This window comes from Populus nigra, chromosome 14 (genome assembly GCF_951802175.1).
Source record: "Populus nigra chromosome 14, ddPopNigr1.1, whole genome shotgun sequence".
Lineage (NCBI taxonomy): Eukaryota > Viridiplantae > Streptophyta > Magnoliopsida > Malpighiales > Salicaceae > Populus > Populus nigra.
The window spans coordinates 1,256,176-1,275,216 of record NC_084865.1 but is presented as its reverse complement, the minus strand read 5'-3'; the positions used below and the strand labels follow the sequence as shown (position 1 = coordinate 1,275,216).

Here is a 19,041-nt window from a genome sequence, read left to right as displayed (position 1 = left end):
TAAATATGTTTCGAAATTAAAATTAAATAGGAGCACCGACCATCCCTCATTAAATAAATAAATAGCCAGCACTTGATTTATTTATTGTAATTGAAATCCTCATGATAACATCAATTGAATTCGCAGCACATTCATGAACTGTTCGTGTAACATTAGCACCCACATGATTTGAATATTTTGTGTGAATGTTGGATTTCAATCCGACATAATCATGGTCAACGCATGCGTGTGCTCTTGGAGTTCTACATCTTCTTATACTAAATCTAAATCGAAGTGTGGGGGTATGTTCTTAAAATTTAATTTTAATTGATATGTAAACTTTTTAAAAACACTTTCTTGGTACATGAACTTTTTAAAAATATTTTCTCGATATATGATCTGGCACAAAACTCGAGTCATGAGCTAGATATGTTAATATAGATTGATATAGATTTATTAAAAGATTTTATTTATATATTTTTTTTAGAGCAAAAATAATATTGTTGTTTTTTAAAAAATAAAAATAAAAATAAAAATCAAATGCTTATTCTAAATCGAGGGGTGAGACAGGTAGGTTCAAGATCAACCCATCGCATCAAGCAGGGTTTAATAATTGTGATTCTTGTTCTAGAAAAATAGAGATTATTTGAGATTACAATATCTTTTCATTTGTAATTTATTGAAGACGATATCATTTGCCTTGATTATCCATGTCGGGAATAGATTTATTTTGATAGTAAATAATAACAAACCAGGGAATTTTTCTCTCACGCAATGATCATTGATTCTGTGAATGTGTACTTAAATCCATGAGCTTGATTCTTCAATATATATTAGAAAGCGACGAGTTATATTGGATTCTTTAAATCTTAAAACGATCATCGAATCTTCTCAGAATTGATGGATCGAGTCAAGGTCAACTAATTTCGTTGATTCACAATTTGAAAAATCACTCTAGAACGCATCATTTATAGTTTGATCCTTGAAAAAAGAAAAACTTAAAGTTTAAGAAAGAAAAAAGGCCTAGATTTTTTATTAAATATAACATGGGTATGACATTATTTAAAATTTAAACGATGAATTGAGCATATTAACTCGAGTCAATTAAAATAATATTATTTTATTTTAAAAAAATCAAATTGAATTTTAATCAAGTTTATAGAGTCATGGATTAACCTGTTAAGTCTTTTAATTTTAATTAAATCGGGCTAAGTTTAGCCAACAGAAGAAACCATTGTAATTTTATACATCAAATTGTGTTGAGTACGTTGATTACATTCAATGAACCTTGTCAAGCTTATTGTCTTTCTATTGATACAAACATGCAATACAACAAGCAAGAAACTATATAGTTTTTTTGGGCTTTGTTTCATGTATCATATTTTTTTACATGAATGTGCGGGCATTGCAAGTGCTTTCTATAAAAAAAAAAAAAAAAAGTGAAATTATGTAATGAAACATAAATGTGTTTCTCTACTAAAAGAAACAAAGAAGCATATGCGTAAAAAAATATATAGCTTTTTTAAAGTAATGTTATTTATCAAATCGATACTAAAGCCGATTTGATTTAATTTCACGGTGACATTTTTTTTTTTGTGATATTGAAAATAAGCTAACCCGGTTAATCAAATGTCTCTTTCTTTTTCATTTTCCTTCTTCGCTCCCATGATGGGCCTAAATTGGAGAGCTAAATTGAAGATTTATTAAAAAAAATAAGGACTGAATTAAATGTAGAGGACTTGGGCTTAGATAGAATGAAAATAGGAATCCAAATTGAAAAGCTATTATAGATTCAAGGACTAAATTACACAAATGGAGAAGAGAGAGGGCCGGCGCACGCACTACATATGCCAACATATGGGAGAAGCCACGACGTGAGGACGATGCTTGAGAGCTCCTCCAACGTCAAAATGTTGTCGCCCTTGATGCCATTGTAATCGTGGCGGAATAGTCTTTCCCTCAAGGCAGTGCATGTAACCTAGGAACCATGGCATGTCTTCGGCAACTATTTCCCCCCCTCTTTTCTTCTCTCCTTTCTTGACTTATGTGCCTATTTCTTCTTCGTTGTAGAAAAGGTTTTGGATTGATCTATCAAGCCATGAATTAGAGTTTAAATAGGGCCATGACCCGTACCGTGTTTTATAACTATGGTTAAAAATATTTGGAGAAAGTCCTTTTTTCATGATAAAAAATAACATAAGATGGGAATAGAGTTAGGGCTTTACGGCCCACATGAGATTTGTATGATTGTATCAACTTCAGGGCTTGGCGCCTTCCCGCGTGGCACAGTGAGAGAGAGAGCCCACACATGCACTCCTAGTTTGTACTTGCTTCCTTTGTCTCTCAAGGAGTGATTTTTGGTAATTAACTACCATTAATTTCTTACTCATTAATCTCTTGCATGTTTTGTTTTAATCACCAAAAAGAATAAAAAACATAATTTTCTGATTTTGTCTTTAGTACATTACTTGTTCCGGGTTTTAGGTGAGGTTTTAATTTTGTCATTTTTTCCCTGGATTTTTAGCTTTTTAGTTTTTTTTTTTGGGAATTTCATATGGTTTGGTAAGAGAAGTGTTTGATCTTTCAAGGATTTGGGTTAAGAATTTGGTATTTTGTGGTATTTTATGTGAATTTTAATTTGCTAATGCAAAGTGAATGCTCTTTTCTTGTGCTTGAATTTCAGGGTTTTTTTTTTTAGTATTTTTGTGCTTTGTTGGTGCATTCTTTATGGTATGTAAAGATAAAGTTTTGATTTTTGTTAATTTCTGTAATGAAAGTTGCTTGCTTTCAAGGTAGAGGTTGTTGAATTTAGAAAATCACTAAAAATCGCCATCTGGGCTTCTGATTTTATTACTTTTCTGTCTTAGTAATTTGATCTTTTAATGCATGTTGGTGCATTGCACGTTTGATTTCGTTCTTGTTTCACAGAAAGAAGAATGGGAAAAGAAAAGGAGCACAATAATGTTTAATCGTTGTTGAATTTGTCTGAATTGAGTGTTATTTCTGTTCTTGTACCACATGATCGAAAATCTGAGCTATTGTTATGGTTTTATTTGGTATTTCTTTTAAGGAGAACGAAGTTAAGGTTCATGGTTTGGTCTTTAAAAGCAGGTAGCTTTTTAGTGCCATGCAATTAAGGGGTTGATACTATGATGTTATGAAGTTTCTGGTATTTAGTATCTTTACAACATGTTGATGCTAAATGATCAAGAAAGATGTAGATGTTGGGATAGCTTTGTAGCTTCCATCTCTATTATATGTAGGCTTTTTCCTTGTTGTGATGAATCTTTGGAAGCTGAAGTTTTTGTTACATTGTTTTCTTTGTGCCTTTTGTGAGGATTTGAAGGGCGAGTTGTGCTCCAATGGCTTCAAAAGCCTTGGATGTAGCAGATGCATGTCCAACTGAGGATTTTATTGCTGCATTATTAGAATACCTGGTTGATCCAAAACTACAAGGAAAATCTTCTGCTAAGGGAGATATATCACAAATTGCCCAGGAATCAATCGCAAAACAGGTGCCGTTTCTTCTTTCTGGTGACTCTTCATTTATAGTTCACAAATCTTGTCTCTGAACCATGTGACTATCAGGTGAACATATTTTTTGTAGTAAATGAATTGTCAAATAAACATCTTTTCTTGGAGAGCAATATTTTTAGCATGAGAAATGCTACCATCACCTGTGAATGACGCTACCTCACCCATCCAACAGGCACAAGAAGTGCACCCAATCACATGAGTGGTGGGCCCTACTCGTGCCTCCATAAGGCATGGTTTCATCATTCATGAATGATGCCTACATTTCCCGTCCTGGTATCATATTGACTGTAACAATCTTGACATCTATTAAATAAACATAGTTATTGCAACTTCATCATTTTGTTTTCCTATGACTTGTGGTTCCTTCTGCATCTCTTGATTCATCTAAGCCAAAGTATTTCTAGGCTTTTTCTCAAAACAGTTATTGAAGATCTATACTTGTTTCTATGGTCCTTCCTTGAACTAATAAAATTCTGTATACTGTACTGAAAGGCAGAAAAATAAGGGCAAACAAACATAAGTTTACAAAAATATTTATCCTCCATGAGAAGCTAATTCTATCAAAGTAGACATGTCTCTTGCTCACCAGGCCTCTTAAAGCACCATGAAGGCTTTAATCTGAAGCAACCTGGGTGAATGGAGGAGCATTGAGGGTTGGTTTCACTTACACTAACCCTGCTCCATGTGCTATAATGCTATAAAGAAACCTACAAACCCTGCATCAAACTCTACAGAAACTTAAATTCTTGTTACTATTCGATGTACCATAACGATCAACATTTGGGGTAGTGTCAATCATCTTGAACTAAGGAAAAGTACAACCATCCTCCTTTTCCTTGCACTTTCTCTCATATGTTAGGATGCTTCATATCTTAGACTATATATTGATATTTGTCAAAGAACCATCTCAACCCAAAAGCTTAAGCTGTTAGGTGAGGTCCTAGGATATGATTTATATCTAACACACCCCCTCAAGTGAAAGCGCTTTGGACTTGAAACTTGCACAGGCTCACATTACCTTTGTGCTTAATTTTTATCAAATAAATGGGGATGGTGAGATTCGAACTCGAGACCATTTGGTCATTAAGGCTCTTATACCATGTCAAAGAACCATTTCAACCCAAAAGTTTAAGCTGTTAGGTGAGGTCCTAGGATATGATTTATATTATTCTCTAACAATATTATCATAGGGAAAGTTTATATAAAATGTTTCCACACAAACTTTGACTGTTGAATTTATGAGGGATATTTGAACTGCTAAATTATTGTAAGTTACGAGGAAAGAATGTTCAAGAAAGAAGAAGAAAAACATAAAAGGGAAACGAGGGAGGGAAAGTCTATATAAAATGTTACCACATGTACTTTGACTGTTGAATTTATGAGGGATATTGAAATTATTGTAAGTTACGAGGAAAGAATGTTCAAGGAATAAGAAGAAAGACATAAGAAGGAAACGAGGAGGGGGGGGGGGGGGCATATAAATATGCATTTATTTATTAATGTATGCCTTCATGCTGTTCTCCATTTTTCCAGAATCCTTCTTCTGGAATTATTTGTATCCTAATACATTCACTTATCCATCTCATATTGGCTCATTTGTGCTGGAAATCATACCCATATACTCTTGTTTAAATACGTATATGCAGACATCATTGCTCTCTCTCATCCCTTTGCCAACATCTTTTTAACTCCCCATTTGTTTTTTCCTCTAGGTTCATGCAGTTGTTTTACTATACAACTATTACCACAGGAAACAATATCCACAGCTTGAGTTTTTATGTTTTGAGAACTTCTGCAAGCTAGCTGTGGTTATCAAACCTGCTTTAATGGCACATATAAGACTCTTGCAAAGATCAAATGACACTGAGTCTCAACCATTTCCATTGATGGAGGAAAGTATTATGGAGGCATGTAGCATATCTATGAGCCTAGATGCATCAGAAGACGATCTAAACATTGATGGATGGCCAATTTCTAAGGTTGCAGTTTTTTTAGTAGACTCCAGGAAGGAGAATTGCTTTTTGCAGTTTGGCTCCATCACTGAGGGGGTCTGGTCAGTGATTGAGAAAGATGTGGATGTCTCTAATAACAGCTTGGAGGGTACCATGGATTCTGATCATGTAAACAAAAAGAAACGAATTATTAAAAAACCCTTGAAAGGTAAATCGAGCAGCAATGAAGGTCGCTTTCAGCAATTTGCATTTTCAGCTGTCAAGGAAGCAACAGGTATATTATGTTAGTATGTTAAAAGATTTTGTGCATGGATATTAGTTAAGTAGTTTTTGTTATTTGTGCATTTCCATTCAGCCAAGTTAAATTTTTAATCAAGCTCTGTGCATGATGAGTTTAGTGAACATATGCTGTTGTTAGCTTGTAATTTAAGCACCTAATCCTTTATTCTCTGACCTTTCCTGCAGCTGCTAGAGTGCTCTAGTTACTTATTCGTAAATGTACCGGATTGAATATGATTATTGCATGTGGAGAAAATTAGTAGTTTTTCTAGATGCACTATTTTATTTTTATCATGAATATTAATTTTTAATGGGATGTGTTGTATGGGAAACAGGTATTGATCAAAGCGACCTTGTGGTTTTGGAAAGCCATGTCACGTATTCTACAAGTAAAGAAAAGACGGCTGCTTATTTTTATATAATGCAACTCACCAAAGCAGACAACAGCATTGCTCTTCAAATCCCAATCAAGAATACTATCAATAGGTCTTTCTCCTTCTTTTCATTTTACCCTATAACCACCCAGCAATATATTTGGTATTTGTTTTTTTTTTTTGTTTAGTGTAAAGGCTGCATGTTAACTACCAGTTGAATGGGCCCTTCAATTTTCTTTGGATCCGCTGAAATGGTTTAATTGATTATCATATAGGCAATAATGGATTCCTAAAACACCCATTAATGCCCTCACATGATGTAATTACAGTTAGCACAAAAACGTGTTTGTTTGAAACCACTGAGAATTAGATTACTGTTTGGCCATTGTCGTAGTTCCCTTCCCTTCCCTCTTTTTTTTGTTTTTTTTTCTTGATTGGTGAGATGTATAAACATCAACCAAAGTATATCTTAAGATAAACCATTTAACATGATGAAGCGCCATAGTCTATCTTAAGATAATCATTTAATATGATAAAGTGTTGTAGTATGTATTCTGTTATGAATGTGGATCGTGACACTTTAACATTGGCTAACTGGCGGGAACATTATTTTATTGGTTTGTACTAATTTATCTTCAAATGTTGGCTGGTACAGAGTGTTGATGGATAACTATAATCACTTTTTTCTTCTCGATTAAAAAGGTGAGAATATTATATGGTGATATCTTTGGATGCATGATGCTTCCACCACAAAATAGAACCCACCAGCTGTTCAGATTATGTCAAATCAGGCATGCTAGAATAGGACTTTGTTTGATTAGAAATGTGCTAGATAATTGTAGAAGAAAAAAAAATCTCTGAAATCTCTAATGCAGCATCTTTTATTTGCCGTGTAGCTTGCAGGGCCCTCTGGCCATAAAGAGTTCAAGTTGGTGGACGCATACCTCAGTTGTTGAATACTTTCTTTTGCTTCCTTATGCTGAGGTTCTGTCAGACTGGTTTTTGAGGTGTGGAAAATTCTGGAATGCACTATTGTCTGTGAGCTCTGCTACGTGGAAATAACTTTGCATGCACCTGGACATCCCATCCATAGATTTAGTTAATAGGATATGTTTTGGATATTTCAATTTGTTTTCTTAATTTTTTACTATGTGGTATTGTGGTTTCCATGTCTTTGGATGAAAAAATTAATTGGCTGAACTAAATCTAATCTTATTGTTATTCTGTTACCTTACTGCAAGTGTCCTGGATATAAGACTTTACTTTAGTCACTAGTTTGTATATTTTCAAGGACCATTATTTGGTGCAATGATAAAAGACTTGCATTTAAAGCACAAGGTGTGTTTGAATTCACTTTCATGCAAAAATGTTGACCAGTATGACTATCTTCAAATTCTCTTCCAAGACATCGTTTTTGGGGAACCATGACTGGCTGTTGTCTTTTACTATATTGCATGCTTTCCTTATCAGTGCCTATGGATTTCCATTTCCCCCCTCATATGAGTATTGATTTCAAATCTAGTCCGGGCACCCATGACGAGCTAGTTTTCTTGGCTGATTAGGTTTCACCTTCAGTTATTTATCCATTTATCTTTTTGACGGGGAGGTTTCACCTCTGGTATGTCTTTCATGGAAATACCCATTTTAAAGCTAATATCCTGGCACAAGAGTGCCTTAACTTGGAATGCACGTGGCTGAATGTGAACTATTAGTTAATAATCTCAAATCATCTAGAACTCAAAATCATAAAGAAGTCCTTCAGCTATAACCCATGTGTTTTTGTTGCTTTCATTTTTATCTTAAAATCTCTGAACATTGTCATGTAGATTGCTGCAGAAATTGGTGGCTGCTCAAATAATGTCAGTTGGGGGGATTAACTTTATAGGCTTTTCCTCTTACCATTTTGAGTTTTACAACTATCTTCACTTATCATTTGGAGATGAATTTGTCTTCTAAACAGAGAAGGGCTTTCTGATGGTGTGCAAGTTCCAAGAGTGGGATTGGAAACCATAAATGTAAGCATTTCTGATAGGACTGAAGGACCTTGTGAAGCAGAAGTCCCAGAAAGATTTCATAATCATGTAAATGATAGTGCCGCAGAGCTTCTCGGCAGCGAGACCATTACCCAATCTTTGAAGCACAATGACAATAATGAATGTCTTGGCAGTGAGATGAATTCATCAAAGCAGAATGTCAATGACAGATGTTGTGTGGTTGATTTGTCTGGTGATTGTGATAGGCCTCAGAAGATGGATGTGGATGAATCTTATGTGGCTAATACCCAAAATAAATACAAAAGAAGAAATTTTTCTGGCAAAGACCAACCTCAAAATTGCCAGAAGAAGACAATTACTGCTGACAAGTGTTCAGAGGGCCTGGCAAGTAAGAAGATGGAAACTGTGGAGATGTGTTCAAAGGGCTCTGCAAGTGGTGATAAGGTTAAGGTTAGATTTGTAATACTTGCGACTATATGCACATGCCTTTTAGTTGGATCACGAGATGAATATTTTTAATGTTAATCTTGTAAAGCTTGTCTTCTATTGTTTATTTATTTGTATATAATCCAAATCTACCTCTGGGTATGCAGGTTGACATGGTTGACTGGACAATAAGTCAGAAAATTACTGGATGCATGGGTGCAGTTGTTGCCGATGGAAACAAAAACTGCAACAATATTGTTTCTGATCAAGATAGGATGCCTGCAACTGATAATGCTGTGGTTACTTGTCAATCCAACTCCAAAAATCTTGACAAATTACGCACCATCTTAGCTTCAAAGGAACTTTCAGATGCTGCATTGACAGTTGTTTTAAGCAAAAGGGATAGATTGGTACAACTTTTTTCCTTTAAGATTCTATATCCTTTTCTACATCAATCATGCCAGAAGAATAATCACATTCACAATCATCAAATTAGTGGTTAGTAACTTTATTTGACTGCCTTTAAGTTCACAGTCTGATGTGTTTGCTGAGGCAGTTATCTGGAACCTACTTATTGGCATTGTGACCATGATCCATGACATCTGCCCATTCTAGACCAGGACCAGTCAACACATACCCTTCTATGTATATAAATAATGTAGTCAATGTATTATTATTCTTGCCTCCACATGTCATGCATGCTACCTTGAAAGGTCAGGTCCTAATTTTGAAGCATCTTCCAACTTTGCCCCATTGGAAACTTCCATGACAGATCTTCATTTGTGTCTGCAGTCTCTTCAGCAACGAGACATTGAAGATCAGATTGCTCAGTGTGATAAAGACATTGAGACAATTTTAAAGGGTATTTTTTCCTTCGTGTCTTTTAGTTGATCCGGGTTTCTTTTCCTTTCTTAAACTAGTTTCATAGTTTTCCTTAGATTATAAATTCATGTATTTAAGATGAGATGTGAGTAAGAATCTAACTACGAACTTTATCATCTCTATGATCATTTCCAATTCTGGTCTTGTAGAATTGTTTGCTCTAAATGAGGAGTCGTGCTCATTTCTAGAAAAAGTTGTTAGCAAGCGTGATTGAGTTTTAAGGAAAGTAGAATGAAAGTGAACTTAAAGAAAAAGAAACATACTTGAAAAATACTTAATTGCACGGATGTTTATTTCCTACATTATCATCAACCTTGCTCTAATTGCACGGTTTGCATGAATTCACTGTCAGGTCTTTACATTACCATCAAACTGATTTGTGCTTTTGTGATGATAAGCATTTCTAGATGCCTTGTCTACGTGTTTACTTCTTGACTTTTGTTTCCAACATGTTTTATGTGATTGCTGATGGATCACGCTCACAATAGGAATTTCCCCCCTTGTTTCTAATAGTATAGAAGTGTACTTTCATTTAATGAGAATTCCAACCGTCCAGTTTCAATCAGGGTCCAACAGCTTGTCTAAATTTGTTGTTATTATTCTTATTATAATTTATTTTTTACTTCTTTTAATTCTGGTCCATTATAGGTGGTGAAGATAATTTGTCCCTGAAGATAGAATCCCTTATAGAAGGTTGTAATCTCGTATCCCTGAGAAGTGTTTCTCGGGAAAGGACTTACGAGGACCAATGCTCATCTCCATCTGTCAAGAGGAAGGGATTGCCAGACACTGTGCCCAATATGAAAAATTCATGCCAGGCAAGTTTGTACTAGAGAACTTTAATTTGTCTCATAACTCAATATGAAAATCCATGCTTAGCATAAACCGTACTAGAATATCCAAAAAGGTTAGTGGGTCTACTTATGGCATGATTTTGTCGGATGAGCCTCAATTTATCTTAAAAACGTAAAAATGCCTTGCAGTAATGAAAACTAATGTAGCTAGGACACAAGATAATGCCCATTTTATTGGAGCGGAGCACAATTGTGACAAGTATTGTACTCCTTGCCTTGCAATCCTGATATGGTGGCCATGCGTCATCTTTGTGTTATCATACTGTGCATCCTGTATAGTTTTCGACAGTGTCCTGGGAATTTGGTGCCCAAAGTATGCTGCAAGTGATAAAAACACTAACATGCATCACCGGAGTGATGGTATAATAGCATGTTAATTAGATTTCACGTAAAAAGGTACTTGTACAGTAGTGCCGGCTAGGGTTTTTTTTTTCCTCCTTTTTACATAGTAATTACCTTATTATTCATTTGACAGGACTTGGATGATGTATGTTACGAGAACAAATGGATTTTACCAACTTATCATGTGTCGTTACTAGATGGTAAGATCAAATTCAATGCAAATGGGGAGCAATATATTTTCCAGTTCTTCATCAATGTGCTGAACTATGGCTAATACAGGTTTGTTTTCCATTTTAAGGTGGATTCCAAGCTGATGTGACCGTGAAAGGAAAAGGTTTTGAGTGTTCGAGCGTAGGTGACTTGAGTCCTTGCCCTCGTGAAGCGAGGAAATCAGCTGCAAAACAGATGTTGGCCAAACTGCAAGACATGCCAAACATCTCTTGGTAGCTCTCAATAATTTTACCATCTAGTAGGCAAGCAAATGCATTTAGGCTTTTGAGAAAAGCTCTCCTGAGCTACTTCTGTCCCTGGGTAATTAGATGGCCGATAGCTTTTGCTAATTTTGTGCTCCTCGTAGCCTGAACTTCTGGGGCCACTTAGGAAACTCCCAGAACTGAACTGGCGTAACCGTAGTTAATGAAAACTAAAGCATCATATTTTGAGGGTTCTCTTGATCCACATGATAAGTTGCATTCAATTTGTTTCAAGTCCCGCTGCTGGGGGTGCCACTGGCCATCACAATTCCGGCTCAAGTCTCTGCAAATGCTTTTTTACAACTAATGGAAAAATGTGCCCGTCGTCTTGCAACGGTAAAAAAGTCAAGAGAGTGGGAGAGGGGGAGAGGAGAGATTGCTTTCACTCAATAATTTTTGAAAAGAAAATCCCGACTTTACAACAGCTACCTGCAAGATATTTTTTTCTTTTTGGTTCTTGTTTTTTTATCCTCTGTTTAAGTGAAAAAGGTATGGAGTTCAGAAATTTGCAGCGTCCTCTGCAAATTTCACCAAAAACCTCAAAATTGAGTATCTGGGGCCATCTTCGAAGCCTTTGTCCCTGGTTTCGAAGATGCCTTTCATAATACGAGTGTAGAGCCTTTCAAGCTGTGGGATGTCATAATTTTCAGTGCGCTCGACGAGAAGCCGCTTGATGTACTCTCCATGGCTTGATGCTTCGGCATCGGACATTGTAGCATCTTGGGATCCACTCCCTTCGATATGACCAGAAGCTTCTCCTCCTGAAGTTTCATGTTGAATGTCATCAGCCAAAGAGGACTCAGGTCTGTCAGGATTCATATCGTCCGCGTCATGTTCCTCTGGCAGCTTTGCCTGTACAGAATCCTGATGTCGTGATTTATCTTCTGCTGTTGAAGCTGATTTTCAAGAAAGTATACATGGTCAGAAAGCCATATCTGGAGGGATATCGAAAGAAAGATTAAAATTTAGATTTAACAAATCCAGGAAAATTAAGAGTTGAAAACTTCAAAAAAGGGCATCAGCTGAAGAGGATGTTGATTTGGATTGTGGGCAATAGCAAAATTTGGCTTTCTGGCTTCGAGCACATCCATTAACATAACTGAAATAGCTCCTCTCGTGGAGGTATACAGGAAATCAATGGCTGAGCTGGTAAACTTGCTATTGATCTATAATATCAGTATACTGCACCAGTAGTTCATGATGTAAAATAAGTGCCTTGCAATTTAACACTATTTCAAGATATCATTTACATCATTGGGAAAAACAAATGGCACCAGCAGAAAGAAAAAATAAAATTACCGATGTACATACCAGCATGAGTAGCATCAGCATTTTTCTTCTGCCTTTTCAAGGCCTCGTAGCTTTGATCCAGATTAACATCAGGCTGGACATTACGTAACCGGGCACTTGTTCTAGTTGTTCCCAGCTGCACAACTGGCGTTGATGGAAAAATAGATCCCCCTAAATCATCTGGTACTTGCACTGGACCCCCTTGGGCAGCAATCTTGTCACAGTATGTGACGAGCGCAGGGTCCATCTGTGACAACATTCCATGCACCTGTAAAAATATTACGAGAAAAGCTTCATCCATGATGCTTTAGGTGAACAGTAACAAAGGAGAGATGAAAATCATTTAGTACGTGAACTTACTGCATCCCGAAGCTCATAACTTCTACTGACAATCCTAGCACCATTATAATCATCTCCATTGTAAACCTACATTAAAAACATAAACCAAAGTTTTTTTGGTTACAAAATCATACACCGAAGTTAAGTATGAAAAATGCACTGGACAAAGGAATAGACGTGTTTAGAAACCAAACACACCTTTGCATTGGTCACGATGAGATCAATGTCTTGCAGGAATGCTGAGCAGGTGATATATTGACCAGAGTCAACACGCTGCAGCATAGTAGCCATGTCCATAGGGTTCTGTATTATAGTGCGGTAGTTTGGAGCATCCTCATCGGTGACAGGATAATGGAAGGCACTAAATCGTTTGTCATACAGTACCCTGCAGCAAAGTAGCCAGAAGGTTAAGAGTGTGAACGATGCAGGGAAGTACAAATACTGGACAAAGATAACTGGTTTGTATTTAACAAGTAGGGTGCACTGTAACCAGTTGAGTGGGTTCATCATTAAAGCAATCTAGCCCAGCGCCACCCCCCCCCCCCCCCCCCCCCCAAACACACACATGCATGTTCACACAGACATACAGTCTACCTGCCCTTTCTTGACTTCATTCCTCACTCATACCACTTTTCATTGCTCTCACTCACCTCAGGATCTTAATTGTTCGCTAAATCTCTCATTTAGCTACTTCCAACTCCTTTTGGTTTGTCACCACATACTTGATTCTCCTATCCTCATCATTTATTTTGACTTTTGATTCTCCAGTAAAATTTAGAGGTAATTTTTTCAAAAGATTAGAGATTGAGAAAAAAATCTGGATCATTGGCTAAAAGGATTATGGCTATGGCCTATGGGAATGGCCCATTTTTTTTGGAAATCTACATTTGGCTTAAATTAACTAGACGAATTGAATCTTGCTCCATGATATCTGCATTTTCTTTAGAACCAACATGCTGAATTACATTGAGACCATTTCAATATTCATGCATAGTGAAACTGCAACTCAAATCTAAAATTTCTTATTTAAGGAAGGTGTAAGTTCCATGTTGCATTGCTTTGATATAATATGCTCTATGATATCTGCATTTTGTTTAAATTATTAAATTTGAGATCATTTCAACGTGAAATAAACTACAACTGTAATCCTAACCTCAGATTTTTTATTGCATTAAGGCAGTAAATCACATTGTTTTGAGGTTACATGTGATTTGTGCAAAACCACAACTGTGATGTAAGAAATACCAATCTTCTAAGGACAAGACTAGAACTATGGCCAGCTTACCTGTTGCAAATATCTCTGAGGCACATACGCATTCGGCGTAGAGCATGCTGCTCAGCTTCTATCTTGGCTTTCAACTCTGATGCCTTTGGGCCACTTGCCACCTTTTGTGCCTTAGGAAGTTCAGGAAGAGGGGAAGATCCTTGGGAATTCTTGGCCACGTCCTCCAGGACAACTGATAAGGCAGCTTCAATTAAACGGTCAAAGAACAAAGATCTGTCTCCGATTGATGGTTTGCCCACTTGATAGCTGACAACATAAATAAAATACTGGCTTCAGCAAGAAAATACTGTGGTCATCATTATATTAAAATGGCGCATTAAGTAAGGTTACCCAGATATAACAGCAACAAGGAAACGACATCCTTGCAAGTACCAAGTACATGCCATGCATCTATTTAAAGGCGGAACAAAACAATTTCAAGGGTATACAAGCTTGCACTGAAAGCCTTTTGATGCCTAAAGATGACCTTCTTATCAGCTATGATGGTTTACAATAATTCCAGTATGTACTAAAATAAGTATAACAAGGATAAATAGTCCTTTTACGCTGGCAAACTTGATTGAAGAAAAAAAAAATCAACAGAATCTTATGTTAGCCTGACAAGAATAGACATAAAAAGTAGGATATTAAAATGATGTTTAAAGTAATATAGAAGGACTATAAATTTAAAGTAACAGTACCAGCAATTAAAATTAATCATCATGATTATTACAGCAGTACTGGAATTGCAACAGTTGCTTTCAAATAAGTAGAACGTACACTGAATGATCAGGAAATACCGATGATGCACCATCAATCTCGGCGGGTGGAGATGAAGAGCTTCCAAGTAATAGAATCGGTAAGTCAGATGGCAATTCTTCTAATAAAGTCAGAAGAACAGCCCTGAGCTGTTCATGTGCCTGCAACATCAAGCATGTAAAGCTCAGATAAAGGATGACGCGAGGGGATCATTGACTTTAAGGCACTTAACAAAAAAAATATCACTAAAAAATCATAAAATTTTATGCAAGCATGGTCAATTGTTTCAGATTAGATACAAGAATATGAATTCCTCAGGTTTGTAGAAAACATTAAGTGCGTATACTACCACAAAAAATGCTTATTGCATTTTCCTAAGGTTTGTAGAGGAAGGCATGTGCTTACATTATCCCACCAAAGATCAAAGTGAGACATGTAAAGGATGGACGGTGTGGCTCTCCGTGCTTCACCAAATATGTGCACCAAAGCTTCCTCTGGGGTCTTTGCACTGGGATCCGAAAGCAGAGACGGAAGTCCTAGAGAATGAACAGGAAATTTCTCCAGTTCATGTAACACGGCAGGCCCAAGATGATCCTGTTAAACTAAATCAGTAAGTACTCTTAGTTTGGCGTTTCCATAATGATCAATATTCCAAAGATCAAGAGGTTAAAAGATAATTACCAGACCAGAACCTTCACAACCACAAAGCAAAAGCCGTGGCCTATACACAAGAGGAATTGCAGATCCATAGGAAAGCATAGAAAGCTTAATAAACTCTGATGACACTGCAAGGGGTGAAAATATATCGGATAGGCAATTCATGGCTTTCTGGAGATGACTTTGCAGACATGGTGCAACTACTAAAGACAATGGCCTGGAGTGCACAACAGCACCTCTATGAGCTGCAGGGGTAATTGTGGACATGGCTTCGACAAAATGATACTTCTCAACCTTTACAGAATCAACATCTATCACAAACTTATCATCACTTGTGTAAACTTGAGGGTATTTTTCACGGAAAGCACGGATGGCAGCTTCAGTGCATAGTGCCTTTAAATCTGCACCACAATAGCCAACACAATTAGCTGCAAGTTCTGACTTCAGCTCCTTTGAAGGAGGATGCTTCCACTTGCGGGTGTGAATGTCTAATATTTCAGCACGGGCCTCACAACCAGGCAAAGGGAAGTTAAATTCTCGATCAAACCGACCAGGGCGACGCAAGGCTCCATCGATGGCATCAACTCTGTTGGTTGCTCCAATCAAAACAACTTGTCCGCGAGAATCCAGGCCATCCATCAAGGCGAGCAAAGTGGACACAATAGAATTGTGAATCTGCTCTTGTTTGCTAGATCTAACAGGAGCAAGTCCATCTATTTCATCAAAGAAGATAATGGAAGGCTGGTTCCTTTGTGCCTCCTCAAAGAGAAGTTTCAATTGCCTTTCAGCCTCACCAACCCATTTGCTGAGCACATCAGCACCCTTGCGCATGTAAAAACTAACCTTCTGGCCAGCTTTTGAAGCAGCACATGCTAATGCCCTGGCAATTAATGTTTTCCCAGTACCAGGAGGACCACATAACAAAACCCCTCTTGGCGGGGTAATATGATAGCTGGCAAAGAAATCTGGATATAACAAGGGAAAGAAAACCATCTCCTTCAGAGCATCAATATATCCTGAAAGCCCGCCTATGTCATCAAAACTTACAGTCTCGTCAACCTGTAAAGGTTGAATATCTGCCCCTCCTTTTGAGCTAGGGCCAGCAGTTTGCACACCAGATGTCAAGCTCGCTAAAGCATCACCTTGATGGCCCCAACCAGATGCAGCAACATTCAATCCCCAAGTTGTTGTCCCGTGCATCTCTAGTCCTCCAAGGAGCCAAGGTGGTCCGGATCTGCTCCCACCTCGAGCCCAAGGAATAGCAGGACCTTGGTCCAACTCATCCACAAGAAGGGAATCATCAGAATCCTCTGCTCTTGATAGACGATGACGCTTGTGAACCCTTGATCCCCCTTTCCTTACATCCCTATTGACCTTTGTCCCCATTCCTTGATGCAATACCCTTCGAGGAGATCGTGGTCTTTGCTTACCTTCCTCCATAGAAAGCCTACGGACTTCTGCACGGTTTCGGAGATCATATCTCCTCCTTCCATCCTGCTCTTCTTCCTCCTCTTCACCTTCATCGTCGTCGTCCTCGTCGTCGTCATCTTCTCCTTCATCCTCACCCTCACCCGCACCCTCCCCATCTCCCTCATCCTCGTCATCATTCTGACCATCATCTGCATCATTATCATCAATATCGTTCCCATTTTCAGTCTCATCTTGGACAGCCTTCTCCTCAGAAGTATCTTGCTCATCCCCAGACTCTAGAGCCAGTGGCTTTTTTATGATTGTTCTAGAACGACGGGGTCGCAGTCCTTCGCGTCGAGGCGTTGATTTTGTCTCCACATTTTTTTTACGCTTGGAAGATGATAACTCATCTTGACTCGCACTATTATGAATCCGGTTCCTCAATGGTCGAAATGCAGGTCTCTGAAAATAATGTTACCCAAAGCTTTACATGAAGTGAAAAGTGGAGAACAAATCATTTTTACCATCCCAAGCTTAAACCCATACAAGTTGAGAAAACATTGCTGTAACATGAATACACAAACTTAGGGCTTGCAAGAGTATAGATTCTAACCATCAAGTCTTCATCCTCTGATCCAGAACTATCTGTGTAATCTTCAAGATGTGCAGAAAGCCTCCTCTTTCTTGTCGAGCGTCGAAGATTGGTTGGAACTGACTGTGACAAAATCACAAACAGCATAAATCAGATTTTAGAATCCTTAATAAGAACAAGCATAGGAAATCATGGACTAATCTAATTAGCATTAACAGAAAGGAGAAACATTCTATAAACTCACCATACTTGCATGTTCAATGTCCATGAAAAAGTCCCAAAGACAGAATAAATAAAATGAGAAATGAAGTTACAGGAAATATGAGCACTTACATTAGCATTTGCAGCCCGCACTGCCCGGTTACCCAACATCTTGGCAATCCGAGAAGCTGCAGTCCTCGTCTTGGTTTTGCCTTTCCTGGGCCGAATAATGCCTGGAGTATAATACAAGTATGTCCGGCTAAACACTTTCGGCCTTCTCCTAAGCCTATCACTAGTCCGTACAGGCCTTGGACCTGGGCCATCTCCTTGACCAGAACGTTTTGAATACATATGCAAAGAAACAAGAATCTAACTCTGTCGACTACACTCTCCCATAAATCAAAAATACGAACCTAAAAAAAACACAAACAACAACAAAAAACTCAAGTTTCAGCCTCCAATCCCTACAATAAATAAGCATATACAAAATAAAATCCCAAATATTACACTCTCACACATAGAGCACTATTATTTTTAGTTCCAAATTCTGATAATCAATCCAACAAACTATATATGCATACATTCCCACACACTGTTCTCATTCTCACTTTCGTCCTCACGCCACCACCCAGCGGAAAATACACTCTATGCGTGAAAAATCAGTAACTAAAACACTCTAAGCAGCTCTCCTAAACATAAATTACTAAAAACCTAGCAACCGCAACATCTCTTTCATAAACGCCCTGAAATTGAAATATTACTCTCAAAATATACCATAGAAGCTAAAAACTGAAAGTCTTCGCTAGTTTATCTTCATTTAAAATGCCCTAAATCACTCTAACGGTCAAGAATCATCAAAAAAAGTTATAATAAACACCAACTAACACTAATCCGATCATTTTCAGTAATTTGCACACGAAAAAAAAAACAGAATGTACAAATTTTTATTTATTTCAGGAACTAAAAATTCCACAAAAAACAAATGCATGAAAGGAAAAGGAGAGCGAAAATAAACGGACGGTTGAGACTTACCTGATCAGAGAGATCTGTCTAGAGAGAGAAAGAACGATGGAGAGAGAAAGCTAAAACCTCAGGGACATGGTGTTTTTGTGAGTTTTGAGAGAGAGAGAGAGGGTGGGAGCGCGAGTTTTGTGTTATGATGACTCAGTGAGTGAGTTTAAAAACGGAGAGAGCGAGTTTGTAATACACGAACACGAGCTCTAATTTCTATGTATACGTGTGTGTGTGGGCCCTGCTTGTTTTTAGGTCCGGTCATCGAGTGCCACGTCTTTTAAGGTTTTGTTTGAAGGATCTTGTTATTAACGGGAAGAGTCCAGTAGGAGGCTGCCACGTGGTTACAAGAACCAGTTCGGATCCAACGGATCAATCCGGAGTTTGATATGGGCAAAGTCAGTAAAAAATCCTTTTATTAAAACA

General features: G+C 37.5%; 2 protein-coding genes across 5 annotated transcripts; one reads left to right on the top strand and one right to left on the bottom strand.

The window, feature by feature from the left end:
• The first annotated feature begins 1,830 nt into the window (after positions 1 to 1,830).
• Positions 1,831 to 11,287, top strand: LOC133673458 (uncharacterized). Of its 4 annotated transcripts, none has more exons than XM_062094279.1 (11): positions 1,831 to 2,339; positions 3,326 to 3,494; positions 5,229 to 5,742; positions 6,083 to 6,233; positions 7,018 to 7,128; positions 8,082 to 8,565; positions 8,709 to 8,951; positions 9,334 to 9,403; positions 10,072 to 10,241; positions 10,753 to 10,819; positions 10,918 to 11,287. In XM_062094279.1, exons 2-11 carry the CDS (start codon positions 3,342 to 3,344, stop codon positions 11,064 to 11,066), a joined length of 2,112 nt encoding a protein of 703 aa, XP_061950263.1. In that variant the 5' UTR covers positions 1,831 to 2,339; positions 3,326 to 3,341; the 3' UTR covers positions 11,067 to 11,287. The 4 variants fall into 4 exon arrangements, with proteins under 4 accessions (XP_061950263.1, XP_061950262.1, XP_061950265.1 ...); XM_062094278.1 differs by having other exon boundaries at positions 1,832 to 2,339; positions 3,317 to 3,494; XM_062094281.1 differs by lacking the exon at positions 1,831 to 2,339 and adding an exon at positions 2,346 to 2,463.
• A 181-nt stretch (positions 11,288 to 11,468) lies between these two features.
• LOC133673457 (ATPase family AAA domain-containing protein At1g05910-like) lies at positions 11,469 to 18,794 on the bottom strand. Its single transcript, XM_062094277.1, has 11 exons — positions 18,637 to 18,794; positions 17,737 to 18,017; positions 17,425 to 17,526; positions 15,426 to 17,273; positions 15,150 to 15,338; positions 14,766 to 14,905; positions 14,007 to 14,252; positions 12,920 to 13,106; positions 12,743 to 12,808; positions 12,404 to 12,650; positions 11,469 to 11,988 (listed from the first exon to the last, which is right to left on the bottom strand). The coding sequence occupies exons 2-11, from the start codon at positions 17,953 to 17,955 to the stop codon at positions 11,591 to 11,593; spliced, it is 3,642 nt and encodes a 1,213-aa protein (XP_061950261.1). The 5' UTR covers positions 17,956 to 18,017; positions 18,637 to 18,794; the 3' UTR covers positions 11,469 to 11,590.
• Between the last annotated feature and the right edge of the window lie 247 nt (positions 18,795 to 19,041).